The 16,952-nt window shown below is 42.0% G+C and overlaps 2 protein-coding genes across 2 annotated transcripts in view; one reads left to right on the forward strand and one right to left on the reverse strand.

Moving 5' to 3' along the window:
* MYH15 (myosin heavy chain 15) overlaps positions 1–16,952 on the forward strand; it is a 176,419-nt gene that overhangs the window by 138,474 nt on the left and 20,993 nt on the right. Inside the window, exons 32-35 of the mRNA XM_081572251.1 lie at positions 1,861–2,057; positions 7,071–7,420; positions 9,804–9,928; positions 13,136–13,251. Coding sequence (XP_081428377.1) covers positions 1,861–2,057; positions 7,071–7,420; positions 9,804–9,928; positions 13,136–13,251 — 788 coding nt within the window. The remainder of the gene's footprint in view (positions 1–1,860; positions 2,058–7,070; positions 7,421–9,803; positions 9,929–13,135; positions 13,252–16,952) is intronic.
* HHLA2 (HHLA2 member of B7 family) overlaps positions 1–16,952 on the reverse strand; it is a 227,471-nt gene that overhangs the window by 54,842 nt on the left and 155,677 nt on the right. The window lies entirely within an intron of this gene.

The raw sequence follows: 16,952 nt of genomic DNA on the forward strand, positions 1-16,952 counted from the left end.
CTATATTATACATACATTTAAAAATTACTACCATGATTCATGCTTCAGACATCATGCTGGATGCTTCTCTCATGCCATCTAAACTTTCATATGTTAAGTCATATGAAACTGGTAGAATTATTTTTTTTTACATGAAGGAACCAAGGCTCTGAGAAGACAAATAACTCATCCAAGGTCATGTAGCTAGTAGTAGACTGTGTAGGAAGTTTAGCAGGTTCTGAAATGACTAGATTTATAGTTTAGAAGATCTCTCTGGCTGACTACTCTGGTATGCCAGGCTTCCAACTGGCATACCAGGCCCCCTTTCTCAGCCCGAGCCTCCTTCTGTGACCCTACCTCCTATAGCTGCATCTCACATTTACTCACCTCTAATCACCCTGGCTGCCTCACTGCCTCTTAAATAAGCTGCCGTCATTAGGACTATTCCCACTGTTTGAAGGCCCTTCTTGGAGGCCTTTGGGGGATGATGAGAAAAAGCCAAACATGTGTCCTCATGTCAGTCTGTTTTATGATCTCAGTGCTGTCAGCAATTTTATTTATTAATTTTTGTACATACTTGTTTTCATATATCCTCCTCCATTTAGGTTCTTTGGACAAAGGCTTTGTCTCCATTTTATTTACTTTGGTTAACACTATTGCTTAGAACAGGTGTTCACTAAATATATATTAAATGAGAGGAAGGATCACAATCTGAAGCCAAGTTTCCCAGATTCCAATCCCTGTGTCCTTCTCAGTGTTAGTTGTTCAGTCATGTCTGACTCTTTGTGACCCCAAGGACTATAGCCTGCCAGGCTCCTCTGTCCATGGGATTTCCCAGACAAAAATACTACAATGGGTTGCCATCCCCTTCTCCAGGGAATCTTCCCGACCCAGGGATTGAACCTGGCTCTCCCACATTGCAGGCAGATTCTTTACTGTCTGAGCCACCAAGGAACTATATATTAATATTATTGCTCCTCATTCAAAGCTCCTAGGTGTCTGCATGAGGCTGCCATTAACCAAGCCTTGTGCTTTCAGAGCTTCATCTGTCTGAGAAGAGGTTTTTTCCTAATTTGTATTAAGGACCCATGAGGACTGGCAGAGACCCTGCTTCTTCCCACTAGACTAGGTTATCTCTTAGGAATGATGTAGCTAGGTTAATCAAACCATGCCTTATGTGACAAATAATTATTAGCTCTACAGTCCAATAAATACAGAAGCCACTACTATACTACAGGTGGCTACCTGAATTTAAATTGACATTAATTAGAATTAAATAAAATTGAAATTCAGTTGGGCACACTTTGAATGTTTAACAGCCACCTGACTAGTGCTTACCATACTGAACAATATATATATAGAATATTTTCATCACTACGGAAACTTCTATTGGATAATACTGTTTTAAAGTAATAAAGATTTTAGAGATTTGCATGTGAAATAGAAGACTTTGTTTTCTTTATCAATGGAATGAAAAGGCTAGGCTAAACTCAGTGGTCCTTTCTAGTCCAAACAAGACCAGTGTCTGATATATTGCTAAATATAAATCTTACTACCTAAGTGATAGTGAGTGTTCTTGCTACCTTTGCATGCTGCACTATTTCTAGGACTCCAGGTCTGTCATTTATTGAAGCCCACATTGTCAGGCTGGCATTTCCCTAAATAGAATGCTCTTCCTTGTTTTAATGGCAGCAATTAGATACTCTCTCCTTTCTCTGCTTGTCCCAAATTCTCTCCCTAGTATTAACTAACTAGGTTCAGGTTCAGCTTGCATTTGTGGCAGGTGGTTATTAACCTTATCTAAAAAAGATGATGTCACCTCTGAAGCTTTCATCATTAATGGTCGTGGTGCCTTTTTATACCTGTGTGTGTCCCCTGCAGTCACAGAGTGCCCTGGCCCAGGCCGTGAAGTCGGCCAAGCGTGACTGTGACCTTCTACGAGAGCAGTACGAGGAAGAGCAAGCAGCCAAGTCTGAGCTGCTGCAGGCCCTGCTCAAAGGCAATGCTGAAATGGTGAAGTGGAGGACTAAGTACGAGGATGACACCATCCAGCATGCTGAGGACTTGGAGGATGCCAAGTGAGTGGGGCAGGGCTACCCTGACCCTGGAGTTAGTTATGCAGAGGACTCTGAGAATAGTGGCTTTGTCTTCAAGGCTTCACATGTGCACTTAGCAAGTCCTCACCAACTGAGTGAATAAGCCCAAGACCAAAGCTGAAACAGCCACCACTGGCAAGAAGCACATACTCTAGAGAGGTTCAAAAATTAACGTTATAATACAGAGTGACAAACATTAGAGAGAAATCCTGGGGGGAAAGGAGGTTCTTTCTAGAGATACAAGAGAAGTCTTCACAGACGTGACCGAGCTATGCTCTGAAAACAGGCTAACATGTAAAATCCTGGGTTTCATTTGGAACACCAGAATAATGGAGTCCATGTCTGTATACATCTCCATACATTAAAGTTATCAAAAAATGTCTCTGATCTACAACTTGTAGACTACAAAGTCGTCTGTGAAGATGGACAGGGGCAGCTGGAAATGTATTAGGATCTGTCATCCTGTCTATGGGACAAAGGTTCCTTTGAAAAGAAATCGCCTTTGGGCCACCTCTAAGGTTAGGACATGGGTTTTATAGCCAACACTACACATAGGCTTTAGAAGTTCTTCCGGGAACTACAGAAGTTTGGGGCCTACATGAATTAAGACTTAGTCCCAGGATATAGTTCTAAAGCTTTTTGCTCAGAGGTCAAAGGACTGTGTCTTTGAGAGACAGTGTCAAACCATCGTTAAAGGTTGACTCAAAATAGTATGTCCCTGGCTTGGTAGCTTGGCAAAAATCCAGGGCAGATCAATACGTTTCTCTTTAGTGTCAACCAAATATATTATTTTTCAGTTCTTTACCCAAATCTTTGAAAGACATTGCTGTGCATGTGCTGAACAGCTGCTGTGTTCTGTCCGTAAAGGGGGGATACCAAGAGATCTGTCTCTGTAGCCACAATAACTTAAAAAGGGCTTTGTGATGACAGATACTAAAAATACCCATGATGAATGTGTTCAAAACCCGGGACCACAGAAAAGTGGGGCCTTGAACTGAAATGGCTCCTCATATCCAAAATATGGCATTTGCTTCTAAAGTTAAGATTTTTTTTTTCCTAATTGAAGAATTCCAGTGAAAGTGTCTACCAATCATTCTGTCTGAAGGTTTCTAAGAGAGAGACAGAAAAGAGAAAGTATGTGGATTACTTGTGACCACATGGATTTGTTTGAACTAACAAATCATGGTCTTATAGTCCAAGACAACTAGAGAGAAATGGCAAATGTGATTATATCTGAAGACTTTTTTTTGCTTTAAACATCAAATAAATAAAGCATTGTCTCTATTATGCTTTGCCTCTAAGTCCCCTCAGGGACAGGGAGGTGGAATTACAAAAAAAATCTAGGATTGTATTTTTTTGTTTTAAATTGGAAAGTTGAAGATCTGTCTGCTTAGATTTCCAGGCTTGGGTTCACAAGATGAGTTAGTTTAGTGGAATCAAGCTCCCCTGGGAGCCCATTTAGTGCCTCTGAGCTCTGAGTTTCCCTAAGGAGAGGATTTGATTTCTTCTTCTCCCACATCTTCTTGCATATTCTAGGCAACCATGTACGTGCTTATGGTTGGCAAGTTAAAGAGCAAAATGGCAGTTGGCAGTAAATGTAGAAAAACATTATCAGTCAAATGAGGTGATCAGTTGTCCAGTTTGCCCTGGATTTGCCTGATTTGAGCCCTGATAGCCCTGTGTCCTTCATGCAAAGATAGGCTCAATAAAGGACAGAAATGGTATGGACCTAACAGAAGCAGAAGATATTAAGAAGAGGTGGAAAGAATACACAGAAGAACTGTACAAAAAAGATCTTCACGACCCAGATAATCACTATGGTGTGATCACTCACCTAGAGCCAGACATCCTGGAATGTGAAGTCAAGTGGGCCTTAGAAAGCATCACTATGAACAAAGCTAGTGGAGGTGATGGAAATCCAGTTGAGCTATTTCAAATCCTTAAAGGTGATGCTGTGAAAGTGCTGCACTCGATATGCCAGCAAATTTGGAAAACTCAGCAGTGGCCACAGGACTGGAAGAGGTCAGTCTTCGTTCCAATCCCAAAGAAAGGCAATGCCAAAGAATGCTCAAACTACCGCACAATTGCACTCATCTCACATGCTAGTAAAGTAATGCTCAAAATTCTCCAAGCCAGGCTTCAGCAATACGTGAACCGTGAACTTCCAGATGTTCAAGCTGGTTTTAGAAAAGGCAGAGGAACCAGAGATCAAATTGCCAATATCCGCTGGATCATCGAAAAAGCAAGAGAGTTCCAGAAAAACATCTATTTCTGCTTTATTGACTATGCCAAAGCCTTTGACTGTGTGGATCACAATAAACTGTGGAAAATTCTGAAAGAGATGGGAATACCAGACCATTTGACCTGTCTCTTGAGAAACCTGTATGCAGGTCAGGAAGCAACAGTTAGAACTGGACATGGAACAACAGACTGGTTCCAAATAGGAAAAGGAGTCCGTCAAGGCTGTATATTGTCACCCTGCTTATTTAACTTATATACAGAGTACATCATGAGAAACGCTGGGCTGGAAGAAACACAAGCTGGAATCAAGACTGCCGGGAGAAATATCAATAACCTCAGATATGCGGATGACACCACCCTTATGGCAGAGAGTGAAGAAGAACTAAAGAGCCTCTTGATGAAGGTGAAGGAGGAGAGTGAAAAAGTTGGCTTAAAGCTCAACGTTCAGAAAACTAAGATCATGGCATCTGGTCCCATCACTCCATGGGAAATAGATGGGGAAACAGTGGAAACAGTGTCAGACTTTATTTTTTTGGGCTCCAGAATCACTGCTGATGGTGACTGCAGCCATGAAATTAAAAGACGCTTACTTCTTGGAAGGAAGGTTATGGCCAACCTAGATAGCATATTTAAAAGCAGAGACATTACTTTGCCAACAAAAGTCCGTCTAGTCAAGGCTATGGTTTTTCCAGTGGTCATGTATGGATGTGAGAGTTGGACGGTGAAGAAAGCTGAGCGCCGAAGAATTGATGCTTTTGAACTGTGGTGTTGGAGAAAACTCTTGAGAGTCCCTTGGACTGCAAGGAGATCCAATCAATCCATCCTAAAAGAGATCAATCCTGGGTGTTCATTGGAAGGTCTGATGTTGAAGCTGAAACTCCAATACTTTGGCCACCTCATGCGAAGGGTTGACTCATTGGAAAAGACCCTAATGCTGGGTAGGATTGAGGGCGGGAGGAGAAGGGGACGACAGAGGATGAGATGGTTGGATGGCATCACCGACTCGATGAACATGGGTTTGGGTAGACTCCGGGAGTTGGTGATGGACAGGGAGGCCTGGCGTGCTGCAGTTCATGGGGTCGCAAAGAGTCGGACACGACTGAGTGACTGAACTGAAGCCCTGTGTCCTGGTAAACGCCTCAGTCCCTCAGCTGTTGGTCACCCAAAGTAAAATTCCTGTTTTCTGGTTCCAGTTAAGCATTTCTAAAGTAGTTAACATATGTGTAATTATTTTACAAGATTCTTGTTTTAGGCGGGATAGAACATCAGAATCTCCTATTTTTTATCCAGCTTTATAGAAATATGATTGACATATGTAGGATGTACAGTTAAGGTGTACAATATAATAATTTGAAATATGCACATATTGTGAAATCTTTACCACAGTATGGTTGGTTAACACCTCCTTTACCCCACAGAATTACCAATTTGTTGTTGTTGTTGTTGTTATGGTGAGAAAATTAAAGCTCTATTCTCATAGCAACTCTCACATATATAATACAGTATTATCAACAATAGTCACCATGCAGTACATCAGAGTCTTTTCTTAACAGTTAAGAAGAACGAAGCAAAGACATGAAGTGACTATGGCTAGAAAGCCAGTGAGCAAGGAGTAGTTATTAGAGCCCAGGTCCTTCCTGGACACTGAGCACAGATTGGTTTTTACAGGATTCTACCTAAAGGGGGCTTTATGACCACATTGCTCTGTTGGGTTAGTTATGTGGCACATATTAATTCCTGAGGACCATTTTCTGCTTAATAACAGTAGATTGGAAAAAGCTTTGGTACATACAAACACCTTTCATCTAAGAGGTGTGATGAATGAGTAAGAATGGAACTACCAGTGTCCCTGCAGGAGATGTGAACAAGAGAACACACTGCATCCATTAGGGAGCATAAGAGCACTGCATTGTAAGTGTGGTGGAAGGGAAGCATTTTAATAAGCTGCTGCATCTCAGAGTATGCTGAAGGGAGGACAGACAGAGGCTGAAGTACCCCCAACAGCAGCGGGACCTGATAAGTGAGCATACCGCTGGGATGGATGTGGGTATATACAGTGGGGAAGAGGAGCCCAGTTGGAAAAGAAATTCAGAGAAGAGAGAATTTTGGCATATTTAAAAGTCACATGGTGAGAGGGGGAGACAGTGACCAGGAGAGAGCTGAAGAAGGCTCCCTGCAAGCAAGGTAGCCAAGGAACTCTTCAGAGACTGCTGCTGCTGCTGCTGCTGCTAAGTCGCTTCAGTTGTGTCCGACTCTGTGAGACCCCATAGATGGCAGCCCACCAGGCTCCTCCGTCCATGGGATTTTCCAGGCAAGAGTACTAGAGTGGGGTGCCATTGCCTTCTCTGCTTCAGAGACTAGACGTGCCCAAAACTTTTAACAGTTGCTTACTGCTGGGTGTTCAGTACTATGTTCCTCTTATTCCCATTTCTTGTCCTGGATAATGTCTGTATTTCTGATTTAAGGTTCAGGGGAAGCAGATACAGGGATTCAGAGATTCTGAGTCTCAAGTCCAGGTTTCCAAAGGGTGGGGGAACATAAAGGACCTGTGGACACAGGAGCCAGAGGGTGGTGGTCAGCAGACATCTGGGTTCTACAGACACAAGGAGGTCTTTTTTAGACACAAGTTACTTCCCTTCATACTATGAAGCCAACCTCCGGGGCTCCCCTATTTGTACCACAGCGCTGTGTTTAATAAGGAAACACTGGATGAGAGTTGTGGCTTCACTCGCCCTTTGGGCCTCCTCTTCTCAGGAAGAAGCTGGCACTTCAGTTGCAGGAGGCTGCTGAAGCCATGGGGGTGGCCAATGCCAGAAACGCCTCCCTGGAGAGGGCCAGGCTCCGACTGCAGCTTGAGCTCGGGGACACCCTGTCTGACCTCGGGCAGGCGCGGTCTGCGGCTGCCGCGCTCAACCAGAAGCAGCAGCATTTTGACAAGCGCCTGGACGACTGGAGGCGGAAGCACGAGGAGTCCCAGGCAATGCTGGATGCCTCGAAAAAGGAGGCCCGCGCCCTCAGCATCCAGCTCCTGGAGCTCAGGCACACCTACGAGGAGGGCACCATGAGCCAGGAGGCCCTGCGGAGGGAGAACAAGCACCTGAAAGGTACGTTGTGCTGAAAAGTCAGCGGGCACCAGGAGTGCACTTGCGGAGGACTCGGCTGCCGCCTCCAGCATAGACGGCTCAGCATCTTCACAGCCCTGCTCGGGGTCTTAACTTTGCTATTTTTAATACTTCCTTTGGATTTTTTTTTTTTAATGACGGATACTGTTTTCATTAAATGAGTTCTAAAAATAAGACTACCTTCCTACCTGCAGCCCCAATTCCCCGCAGTAAAGTAAGCGTATTAAGAATTTCTTTATATCTCTAGCCTTACCAAGATTTTCCATGCATATATGCAGGCAAGTATTTTTTTTACTTAAATTGCAGATTATTCTGTACCTTTTAAAAATTTATTAATATATTTTCTTATTTAACAAATACTTCAAAAGCCCATCCTGTGTGCCAGGCACTGTTCTTTATACAAGTATTCATTATTTAAGTTCTCAGAACAATCTTATGAGTTAGTTTCTCTATCTGTAAAATGCAGATTAGATTGAGTCATTTAAGGTTAAGAACTTGGCCAAATTCACATTTGCTAAGTAGCTGATCTGAGATTTGAGCCCAGCCAGCTTGATTCTCGGAGAAGGCAATGGCACCCCACTTCAGTACTCTTGCCTGGAAAATCCCATGGACGGAGAAGCCTGGTAGGCTACAGTCCATGGGGTCGCTAAAAGTCAGACACGACTGAGCGACTTCACTTTCACTTTTCCCTTTCATGCACTGGAGAAGGAAATGGCAACCCACTCCAGTATTCTTGCCTGGAGAATCCCAGGGACGACGGAGCCTGGTGGGCTGCTGTCTATGGGGTCGCACAGAGTCGGACACGACTGAAGCGACTTAGCAGCAGCAGCAGCTTGATTCTGGCACATACGTACTTAACTATGGGCTTTGCCACCGTGCCTGTACCTGGAGGCCTACCATGTGATTGTTATTAGCAACAGAGTGTTTATGATAAGGATAATTAACACATTTCAATAGACCTTATTCATTTTAGATACAGTTTTCCACAATTATAAATAATCCTATATTGTACATCCCTGTACATATATTTGTGGACATGTACAAATATTTCAGTAAGGTAAAGTCCTAGAAATGAAATTGCTGGGTTAAAGGAATGAATTTTTAAAATACTGCCAAGCAGCCCTTCAAAGAGGGTTGCCAATTTATAGCAGCACCAACAGTGACATGTGTTATAATCCTGAGGTGCCCTGGGAATAAGTTCATTACTATTGGAGACATAAATAAAACCTGCTTTCTCTGTTGATCTATGCATTCCACGATCAGTTCACTGACTGGGCCTGTGAGGGGTGCTGGAACAGTTAGAAAACTTTGATAGTGTCAGAAGCACCCAGAAGGCTTGTTAAAACCCAGTTGGCTGGGCCCCTCCCTCAGAGTTTCTGATCCAGTAAGTCTAGGAGGGGGTCTGAGAATTTGTATTTCTAGTAAGTTCCCAGAAATACAAATGGAGACCTCACTTGGTCTGGGGTGGAGCTTGGGCAGAAGTGTTTTTCAGAAGCTCTCCCAAGTAATTCTAAGATGTGGTCAGGGTAGAGAATCACTGCCTTGAGTTTTCTCTTGGGAGCCTGTCTTCTGGACAGGCTATATCAGACAAGAACCTGTTATCCACATGAGAATTATCATCTAATGGGTTTGTTTTTGTAACTTAAAAATTCTTGTCCCATCCTGTCATAAGCTAGGTATCCTCAGAGCCAGGGCAGCAGTCAGGCTCTTGAACGCCTTCCACTGCCTCTGGACTGTGGGTAATTCCCAGAGCACTTGGCCCTGCTCTGCTCCTCTTAGGTTCCAGAGGCTTCCTTAATGAACAGGCAGAACCAACAGTAACAGTGTCCGGTGGTGGACGTTTTATCACTTCTGGATGCCTTGCTCTGTCAAAGGCTTGTATTCATGAGAGGGTTCATGCGTTGGCTCCTGGCAGACAATGACACGCTATAAGTTCCCATCCTGGTGTTGCAACTGCTGTCACAACAGCCACCATTATTGGTGTTGATAGCTAAGCTCTTCCACTGAAATAATGATTCCAGGTCTGTGTCCTAGAGCCCCACCAGGCAATATCTGGTGTGGCTCTGACAAGTGGATTGGCATGTACAGTTGCACAGATTGTTTGATGCAAATATTCTAAGAAGCACCATTCTCACCAGTGGTTGTAGACAACTTTCTGGCAGATTCTAAAAGAATATATTGAAAAGGTATTCATTTTTTCAAATTCAAACGAAGATCCCATAATGCCAGCAGTGGCCTTGTCATCAAGTTACCAAGGATGGCATGACAAAGGTCCCAGCTGGCCTTCCAAAACAGTCTGTCATGCCTGATAGCATGGGTCTGAGACTGGTTCCTTTCACTAACTTTGTCTTTCTTTCCTCTCCAGAGGAGATTTCTAATCTGACAAATCAGGTGAGAGAAGGAAAGAAGAACTTAAGTAAAATGGAAAAGGTCAAGAAACAGATTGAACAAGAAAAGAGTGAAGTTCAGATGGCATTGGAAGAGGCTGAGGTATTACCTCTGGGGAGCAAAGAAGGCTTTTATCATTGTGACAGTGCAGAAGATCTGCATTCTAATAACACCACCATCACAATGACACTTAAGGCTTAACTGCATGATTGGAACTGTGCCAAGTGCTTTGTATGCGCTATTTTATGTAATCACCCTAGCAGACTGTTGTTCTCATTGTGCAAATGAGGAAATTGAGGCTCAGAGAACAGGATAAACAATTGTGATGAAGACTGTTGACTGTAAGGAAAACAGGAACCATGTGTATCTTGTTCCCTGACTTTTCCCCAGTACCTAGGCCCTCACTGCTCTAAAAGTGGGCTGGGGACCAGTTGCACGGGCATCACTGGGGAGCTTGTTAGAAATTCAGACTCTCAGCTCTCTCCCCAGCTCTGTTGAATCAGAATCTGCATTTTAACAAGATTCCTGCGTGGTTCATATTTACCCTAACATTTGAGAGGCACTGGACTAGAACATTGTCTGGTGTATAGGAGAAGTTCAATAAATATTTGTTGGATGTTTCATAACTAAATATCCTCATACCTGACCCTCTCTTTAAATGAAATCAGTCAAAACCTTTTTTTTTTTTTCCAAAAAACTTTGAGTAGTTTTAAAAATGAACTCAAAGCAGTGTTCTCATTTGCTTTATTCTCATTTGTTGCTGAAAGCTCATCTTTGTGCAGGTTGTTTGATAGAAGTGTTTTCAGTGTTATGGATTAAAAGTTCAGGAAGAATGTCTGGCTTTATCCCTAGGCATGTGCTAGCTAGTGATTGAAAGGACCCCCGAGAAAACCTTTTTGCCAAAGAGGCTGAACTCAGAAGGAAATTATCCTGTCATGGTCATTAAGTAGTTAACAAGGCCTACAAAGCTTCTGTTCTCACAGTTGAATTGCATTTTCTTAACCCACCCTTTGACCAAGCATCAGGTGCATTCAGATGGATGAAACTGGAGCCCATTATACAGAGTGAAGTAAGCCAGAAAGAAAAACACCAATACAGTATACTAATGCATATATACGGAGTTTGAAAGATGGTAACGATAACCTTATATTCGAGACAGAATAAGAGACACAGATGCATAGAACAGTCTTATGGACTCTGAGGGAGAAGGTGAGGGTGGGACGGTCTGGGAGAATAGCATTGAAACATGTATATTATCATATGTGAAACAGAACACCATTCCATGTTCGATGCATGAGACGAGGGCTCAGGGCCGGGGCAATGGGATGACCCAGAGGGATGGGATGGGGAGGGAGGTGGGTGGGGGGTCCAGGAAGGGGAACACATGTAAACCCATGGCTGATTCATGTCAATGTATGGCAAAAACTACTACAATATTGTAAAGTAATTAGCCCCCAACTAAAATAAATCAATTTATAAAAAAAAAAATGCACACCTCATCCATTTACTCTCCAACAGAGACAATCAGTTTTAAAAAGGCACAGCGGTCAGTTTCAGGCATAGGCCTTTTGAAGGGTGCTGTAATGAAAAAATGAGACCCCAAAGGATTGCTCTATGTCAAGCAATGTCAATTTATCTCACCATCACATTTCTGTAAGAAATCTGCCAGGCAGATGGGTCAACTGGATGGCTCTTGACAGAGCACTTGCCTTTTTACACAAATTGTTTTCTGAGAATCTACATTTTATATAGAATCCTTTCAGTTGGCAGTGTGGTGTCCCCTGATAAAGTGGTTGAACTTTGTTTCATTTACTTGTTTCCTTTGGTTTTCCAGCCACCTTGGCTAAGAACTTTGTAAAGCCACTACCTTAACCTCCAAAAGTAACTTTTACAGTAGAAATTTCAAGCAACGTGAGAAGCCAATGAGAGCTATGATTGGGCAGGGTTAATTTTAGTCCTACATAACATGTAGAAGTCTTTTTCATTAAATTGACTGGCACAATGAAGGGAGATGGTTAAGGCCACAGTGTTCATACCATTTAGTAGCACTAGATGGCGTTATATTCTATTCATATTTTCTCAAGTTTTGTCTTCACCTGCATCCATAAATACTTCATCAACTTGGACATGTATTTGTAAAACTGGGTTATTTATTTTTCTGGGTGAGCCTTAATGAAAAACATTATCAGATTATTTTTGAAGTCACAAAGCTCAAACTATTGCAGGTCACCTTCAAAGATTCACTTTCTCGGTGACAGTTTCCCCTGGAAGGAAGGGCAACATTCCCTCAGAGGAAATTGCTACCCAAGCATTTTTAAAATTTTCTTTTATATTGAAGTTAGTATTGATAGAACAGCAGCAAGGCTGTAAGCCATATTAAATTCCCAACATCTTTCTTATTTTTATTTTGAAACTGCTACTTGATTTTTACTTTCCACTTTTAATATTATGTGCTAAGCACTCCTCAGAAGAGGCTATAAAAGTGACTTCTGCCCTCAGGACTGTCTTCCAGTGGTTAACTGACCAATAGATTGTTGTCACCTCTTGTCCCCTTTATAAACATCCTCCTCTGTCACCTCCAAGTGTTCTGTTTGTTTCTTCTTCTATATGAAATTTTATCTATGGAACAGACTTTCAAATTTAATCAGACCTACTCTTTTCAACTTGAAACACCTTTATAACACTCCTGGAAGTAATTGCCTTGCCTATATTTAAACATTCAAAGGAGCAGACCTCCCTGCCTGTCAGAGCAATCCATTTGAAGTAATAGTAATAGTTATGATAATAATGGCTCACACCAAGCATTACGTGTCAGGTATACCCCAGTTTCCTTTATTTGAGCACTCTCCTGTTTCTTGCTCCCCGAATGCTTTCAACTTTTTCTCTATCCCTCTGTGATGTTCAAAATTGAAGTTTCCAGGTAGGAGTTATCACCTTCCTTGTTTTAGCTTTCATACTTTTATTGATTCATCCTAAAGATGGAACCACTAAAAAAAAGTCTAGAGTAATAAACTTAAAAATTGAAATGTAGTCACAGACAAGATTGAAATTTCTATTTAAAAAAAAGGCTTGAGATTCTAGTTCTTGAACTACAGCTGAAAGCCCTCCGAATGTCAGAGCTATAAGTAACATGACAAAGAAAGGTAATCACTTGTCTCTTATCCTGTCCCAATCTTCAGGGACCTGATTTGAACTTAGATTATTCCTAGCAATTCTAAAGAGAGCTCCATTAGTGACATATATTTAGAGAAAAAAATACTTTTGTCCAAAAGTGGGCTTAATTTTGTGCTTTTTATTTGTGTATTTCAGGGAGCTCTGGAGCGTAATGAAAGCAAGGTTCTTCGTTTGCAGCTTGAGCTCTCCGAAACTAAAGCAGAACTTGAAAGGAAGCTTTCAGAGAAAGATGAAGAAATAGAAAATTTTAGGTATGTACAATTATTTTGATGAGCAACAGTTACATATTTCAGGATCCTTAACTGAACAAGGATTCATTGTGTTTGGCTACTTTTATAACCTTTGTTGGAATATTAGCGCAGAGACAGCTGGTCTGACCCAACACTAGACTCTTCCTAGTCAGCACAGCACTGTTAGTATAAAGGAATATCTCTAACATGATTACTATTAATGCTTATCATTTTCTTATTCAAGCAGCTTCTTCTTGCATACAAAACTCAAGATAATACACCAAAAAAAGCCAAAGTATGTGGTCAAGGGCTGTGTATACTGCCTGGGTCTCCCTACAACAAGCTTCTTTCTTGAGTGTTCAAGACACTGACTGATAATGCTGAACAGTGAAGGATAAAAACCAAAAAAAAAAAAAGTGATGCTGGACATTAAAATTAATGTCAGATCAGAGTGAAATTTCCTCCTCCCCCTGCCTGTACCTGTAGCCATTTGTCTGGAGAGGGGCTGAAGCCAAGAGCTAAGCTGCTTATTGAATCCCTGTTGAAGCAGCTGAGTCTTAATAGTCAGGAAACTGAATTAAATAGGAATCCTGGGATGCAGGATCTTTTCTTAGCTTCATCATAACAAGCTGATGATTTTAGACATCTCACTTCTTAGCTTCTCAGTGAAGTGAGGGGATGAAAGCAGCCCCATCCATGTCACAGAAGGTGGTGAGGAAGATCAGTAAGCCGATGTTGGCAAAGCACTTCACACTCTATAGATCAAAGGCACCATTATAAACACATGGAATTAGCTATGATTGTATTATCCATCTGATCTGTTCCCTTAAGTCAGTGCCATATGTCAGCAAGGAAAAACATTTTTGAGTCTGAGGTTCAACTGGCAATTTCCTTTCAACGTGTTTGTTAAGCCATTAAGAGAAAGGTCACCATGTGCAGTTAAACTGGCCTCTTCCCCATAGCCCATCTTCAGACAAAACTCCCATGGGGGTCATCTTTTTAATGAGGGTGTCAAGCCAAATTTGGTCCTCTGTGTGCTTTGAGTTATCTTTGCTCTCACTCACCGGCACTTTCCTCTATAGGACTGACGGTGGGGATGAAATCTGGTCTACTTAAGAGGCTGTGCCTAAAAGACTTTTTTTGATAAAGGGCAAAAACATTGGGCCTTGATATTTGCCCTACTTCCTTCCACGAGGAACAAAAACGAATGTCTCCTTGTACCATTAAAAAAAAAAAAAAAAAAAACTCGTTTCAGGTAACGTCAAACCTGTGCCTATTAATAAACCCAGCTAAGAAAAAATGAATCCTCAGAGAGTCTGCATCTTGTCAGGTACCTCTGAATGTCGTAGAAAGAGCTGTTCACCAATTATAATAATTTTAGTGCAAAGGAAGTTGGAGATCCAAACAGCTAGGGCTGGGAGAAGAAAGAATTGAAGATGAGGCAGGAGCTGTCAAGGGGCTGAAAAAAGAAGGGCGGGCTGGAGGGAGGAGTGAGCTCTTCATGAGTTTTAGTTAATGATTCATAATAACTGTAATAGGTGCATCCGGAAAGGAAAGAGTATATCTTAACAAAATATCACAAGTACCTTGTAGACCCTTTCTGTCTGAGTGCCCCATGCCAGTGGAGATTGCATCAGAAACCCTTGGTTTAATCAAGGGATCTAATCTGACTTCAGGGCTAGGAGAGGAAGGGATCTTAAGGAAACTGAAGAGAACACCAGGGGGAAATACTAGCAAAACATAGGATTTTGAGCTATCAGGGATAAGCCAGGTAAAATCTAGAACTCAAGGGAAATATTGCCTGAGGAAAAGATGAGGCTCAATGTCCTATTTCACATAATCCTTGGATAACTCCATAGAAACTGAAGGAGGCCTAGGACATAGGAATCAGGATGCTGAAGGGACCAGGAGTACAGGAGAGAGACTCAGAGGCAAAGGCAAAAACCTTGGTAGGGCTGCAAACTCTGGTAATTCATTCACTTCACTGATTCTCTGCCTCCCAGCCCACTGTTCTTCCATTAGGTGAGGGCTGATCCTGTGTGAGCTGGGCTGGAAGCCTGTTGGGGTGAAAGAATGAGTGGCTCGTATGTGGGTTGTATGTTTCACTTGTTCCATAGTTATTGAGCATTTCATGTTGGCAACATGCTGTGTCTGCTATTCTAGATAGGGCTTCCCAAACTTTTATGAATCTATAGGGCTTTTTTGTTTCCTTACAAATGTTGTAATTAGCAGAGCTAGAGTTAGAGGGGTGATGATGCAGTCACTGATGGAAGGAGGGGCTTTGATCTTCGCCCTCCTCTACCAGGAAAGCAAGAGTGATGTCCACGGCCAGCTTGAAGGCCAACTGGCGGCTGTGACTGCCATCTAAGTCAGGCCCTGCTGCAAGGCCCCAGCTGGGGTTGAAAATAAGTTAGGTATGTGTCCTGAATCTTCCAGAGCCACTGGCTATGTACATCCCCCTCCCAACTCAGGGTATTCATGAAAATGCTGAAATGTGTGGGGGCTTCCCAGTGGTCCAAAACTGGGGTGTCCCAGCATGCATTCTGCTCTCCCCAGACACACCCAGAGAGGTGCTGGGGAAGGAGTTTCGGGGAGTGAGGCACCAAAATTCCCTACCCTATCAAAATGCATTTGTTTGCTTTGCTTTGATCATCTATGGAAGGGTTAGGCAAGCTTTTTCTTTATGGCATCAGATGGTAAATATTTTTGGCTTTGTGGACCATAGAGTCTCAGTTGCAGCTACTCAAGCCTGCAACCGTGTCTTGAAAGCAGCCATAGATGATAAGAGATCAAATGACATGGCCAAATTTGTTAGCTCACCCCTGGCCTGTGGCCTCAGGTTCCTGGTAATGATCCATCATCTTTTCCTTCCACATGGTTCACTCCTCTGAATTCAGTAATACCGAACTTTGCCACATGGTCTTCATCTACATGTACTATCCAACTTAATTTCTTTTATTGTCTGAGTCTCTTCCAGAAGAATATGTTTACATTTCTTCTCATGTCAAAGTAAAATATTTTAGCACAACTTCAAGATGTAGGATCTCAAACTCAGGCATGGCATTTAGTTAGCAAAATATCTTGTTAATCATTTTAAAACTGAATCATATGTATTAGAATTAAGGAAAATCTTTCATTTCTGTGATATAGATGAGCAACATTGCAAGAGAAAAATATTACTGATTGAATTAACAGTTTAAAATCCTTAGCTTTTTCAAAATTTAAGTTTTTATTCTGATTTTGTTTGCATTTGTTTTATTTCCTCAAATAATATTTCACATGTTGGGGAAAAAAGAAAAGGAACTTTTACTATATTGCCTTGGTCCTGACTGCTTCATTTTTCTTTAAAAATAAATGTGCTTGAGGAGTTTTCATTTGAAAGATTTCTTGACTCTGCATGGAATGTGCTGATTGTTTAGTGGCAATTCTCCAGGCCTGTATTATATAGAAGCTTCTTAAACCATAGCACTTTCTACTTGTCTGTAGGTACTCATGAAGTTGCATAAACAACTGTGGAAAAAGTACAGTTGAAACATCCATTTTGTCTGCTTAAGTAGATTATATCTCTGTACAGAGGATTTTGACACCAGCCTAGTGATGCTTTAGTGTTTCTGCATAAGTAGAATCAGTTCAGCAAAAATGAGTTTCCTTATGTAAGACAGAGCAGTGTCTCAAAGCTTGCAGTGATGTAGAGTGTGTGTCCCTGTAGTACTTGTGGGCTA

This window comes from Giraffa tippelskirchi, chromosome 2 (genome assembly GCF_054371585.1).
Source record: "Giraffa tippelskirchi isolate mGirTip1 chromosome 2, T2T-mGirTip1v1.2.pri, whole genome shotgun sequence".
Taxonomy (NCBI): Eukaryota; Metazoa; Chordata; class Mammalia; order Artiodactyla; family Giraffidae; genus Giraffa; species Giraffa tippelskirchi.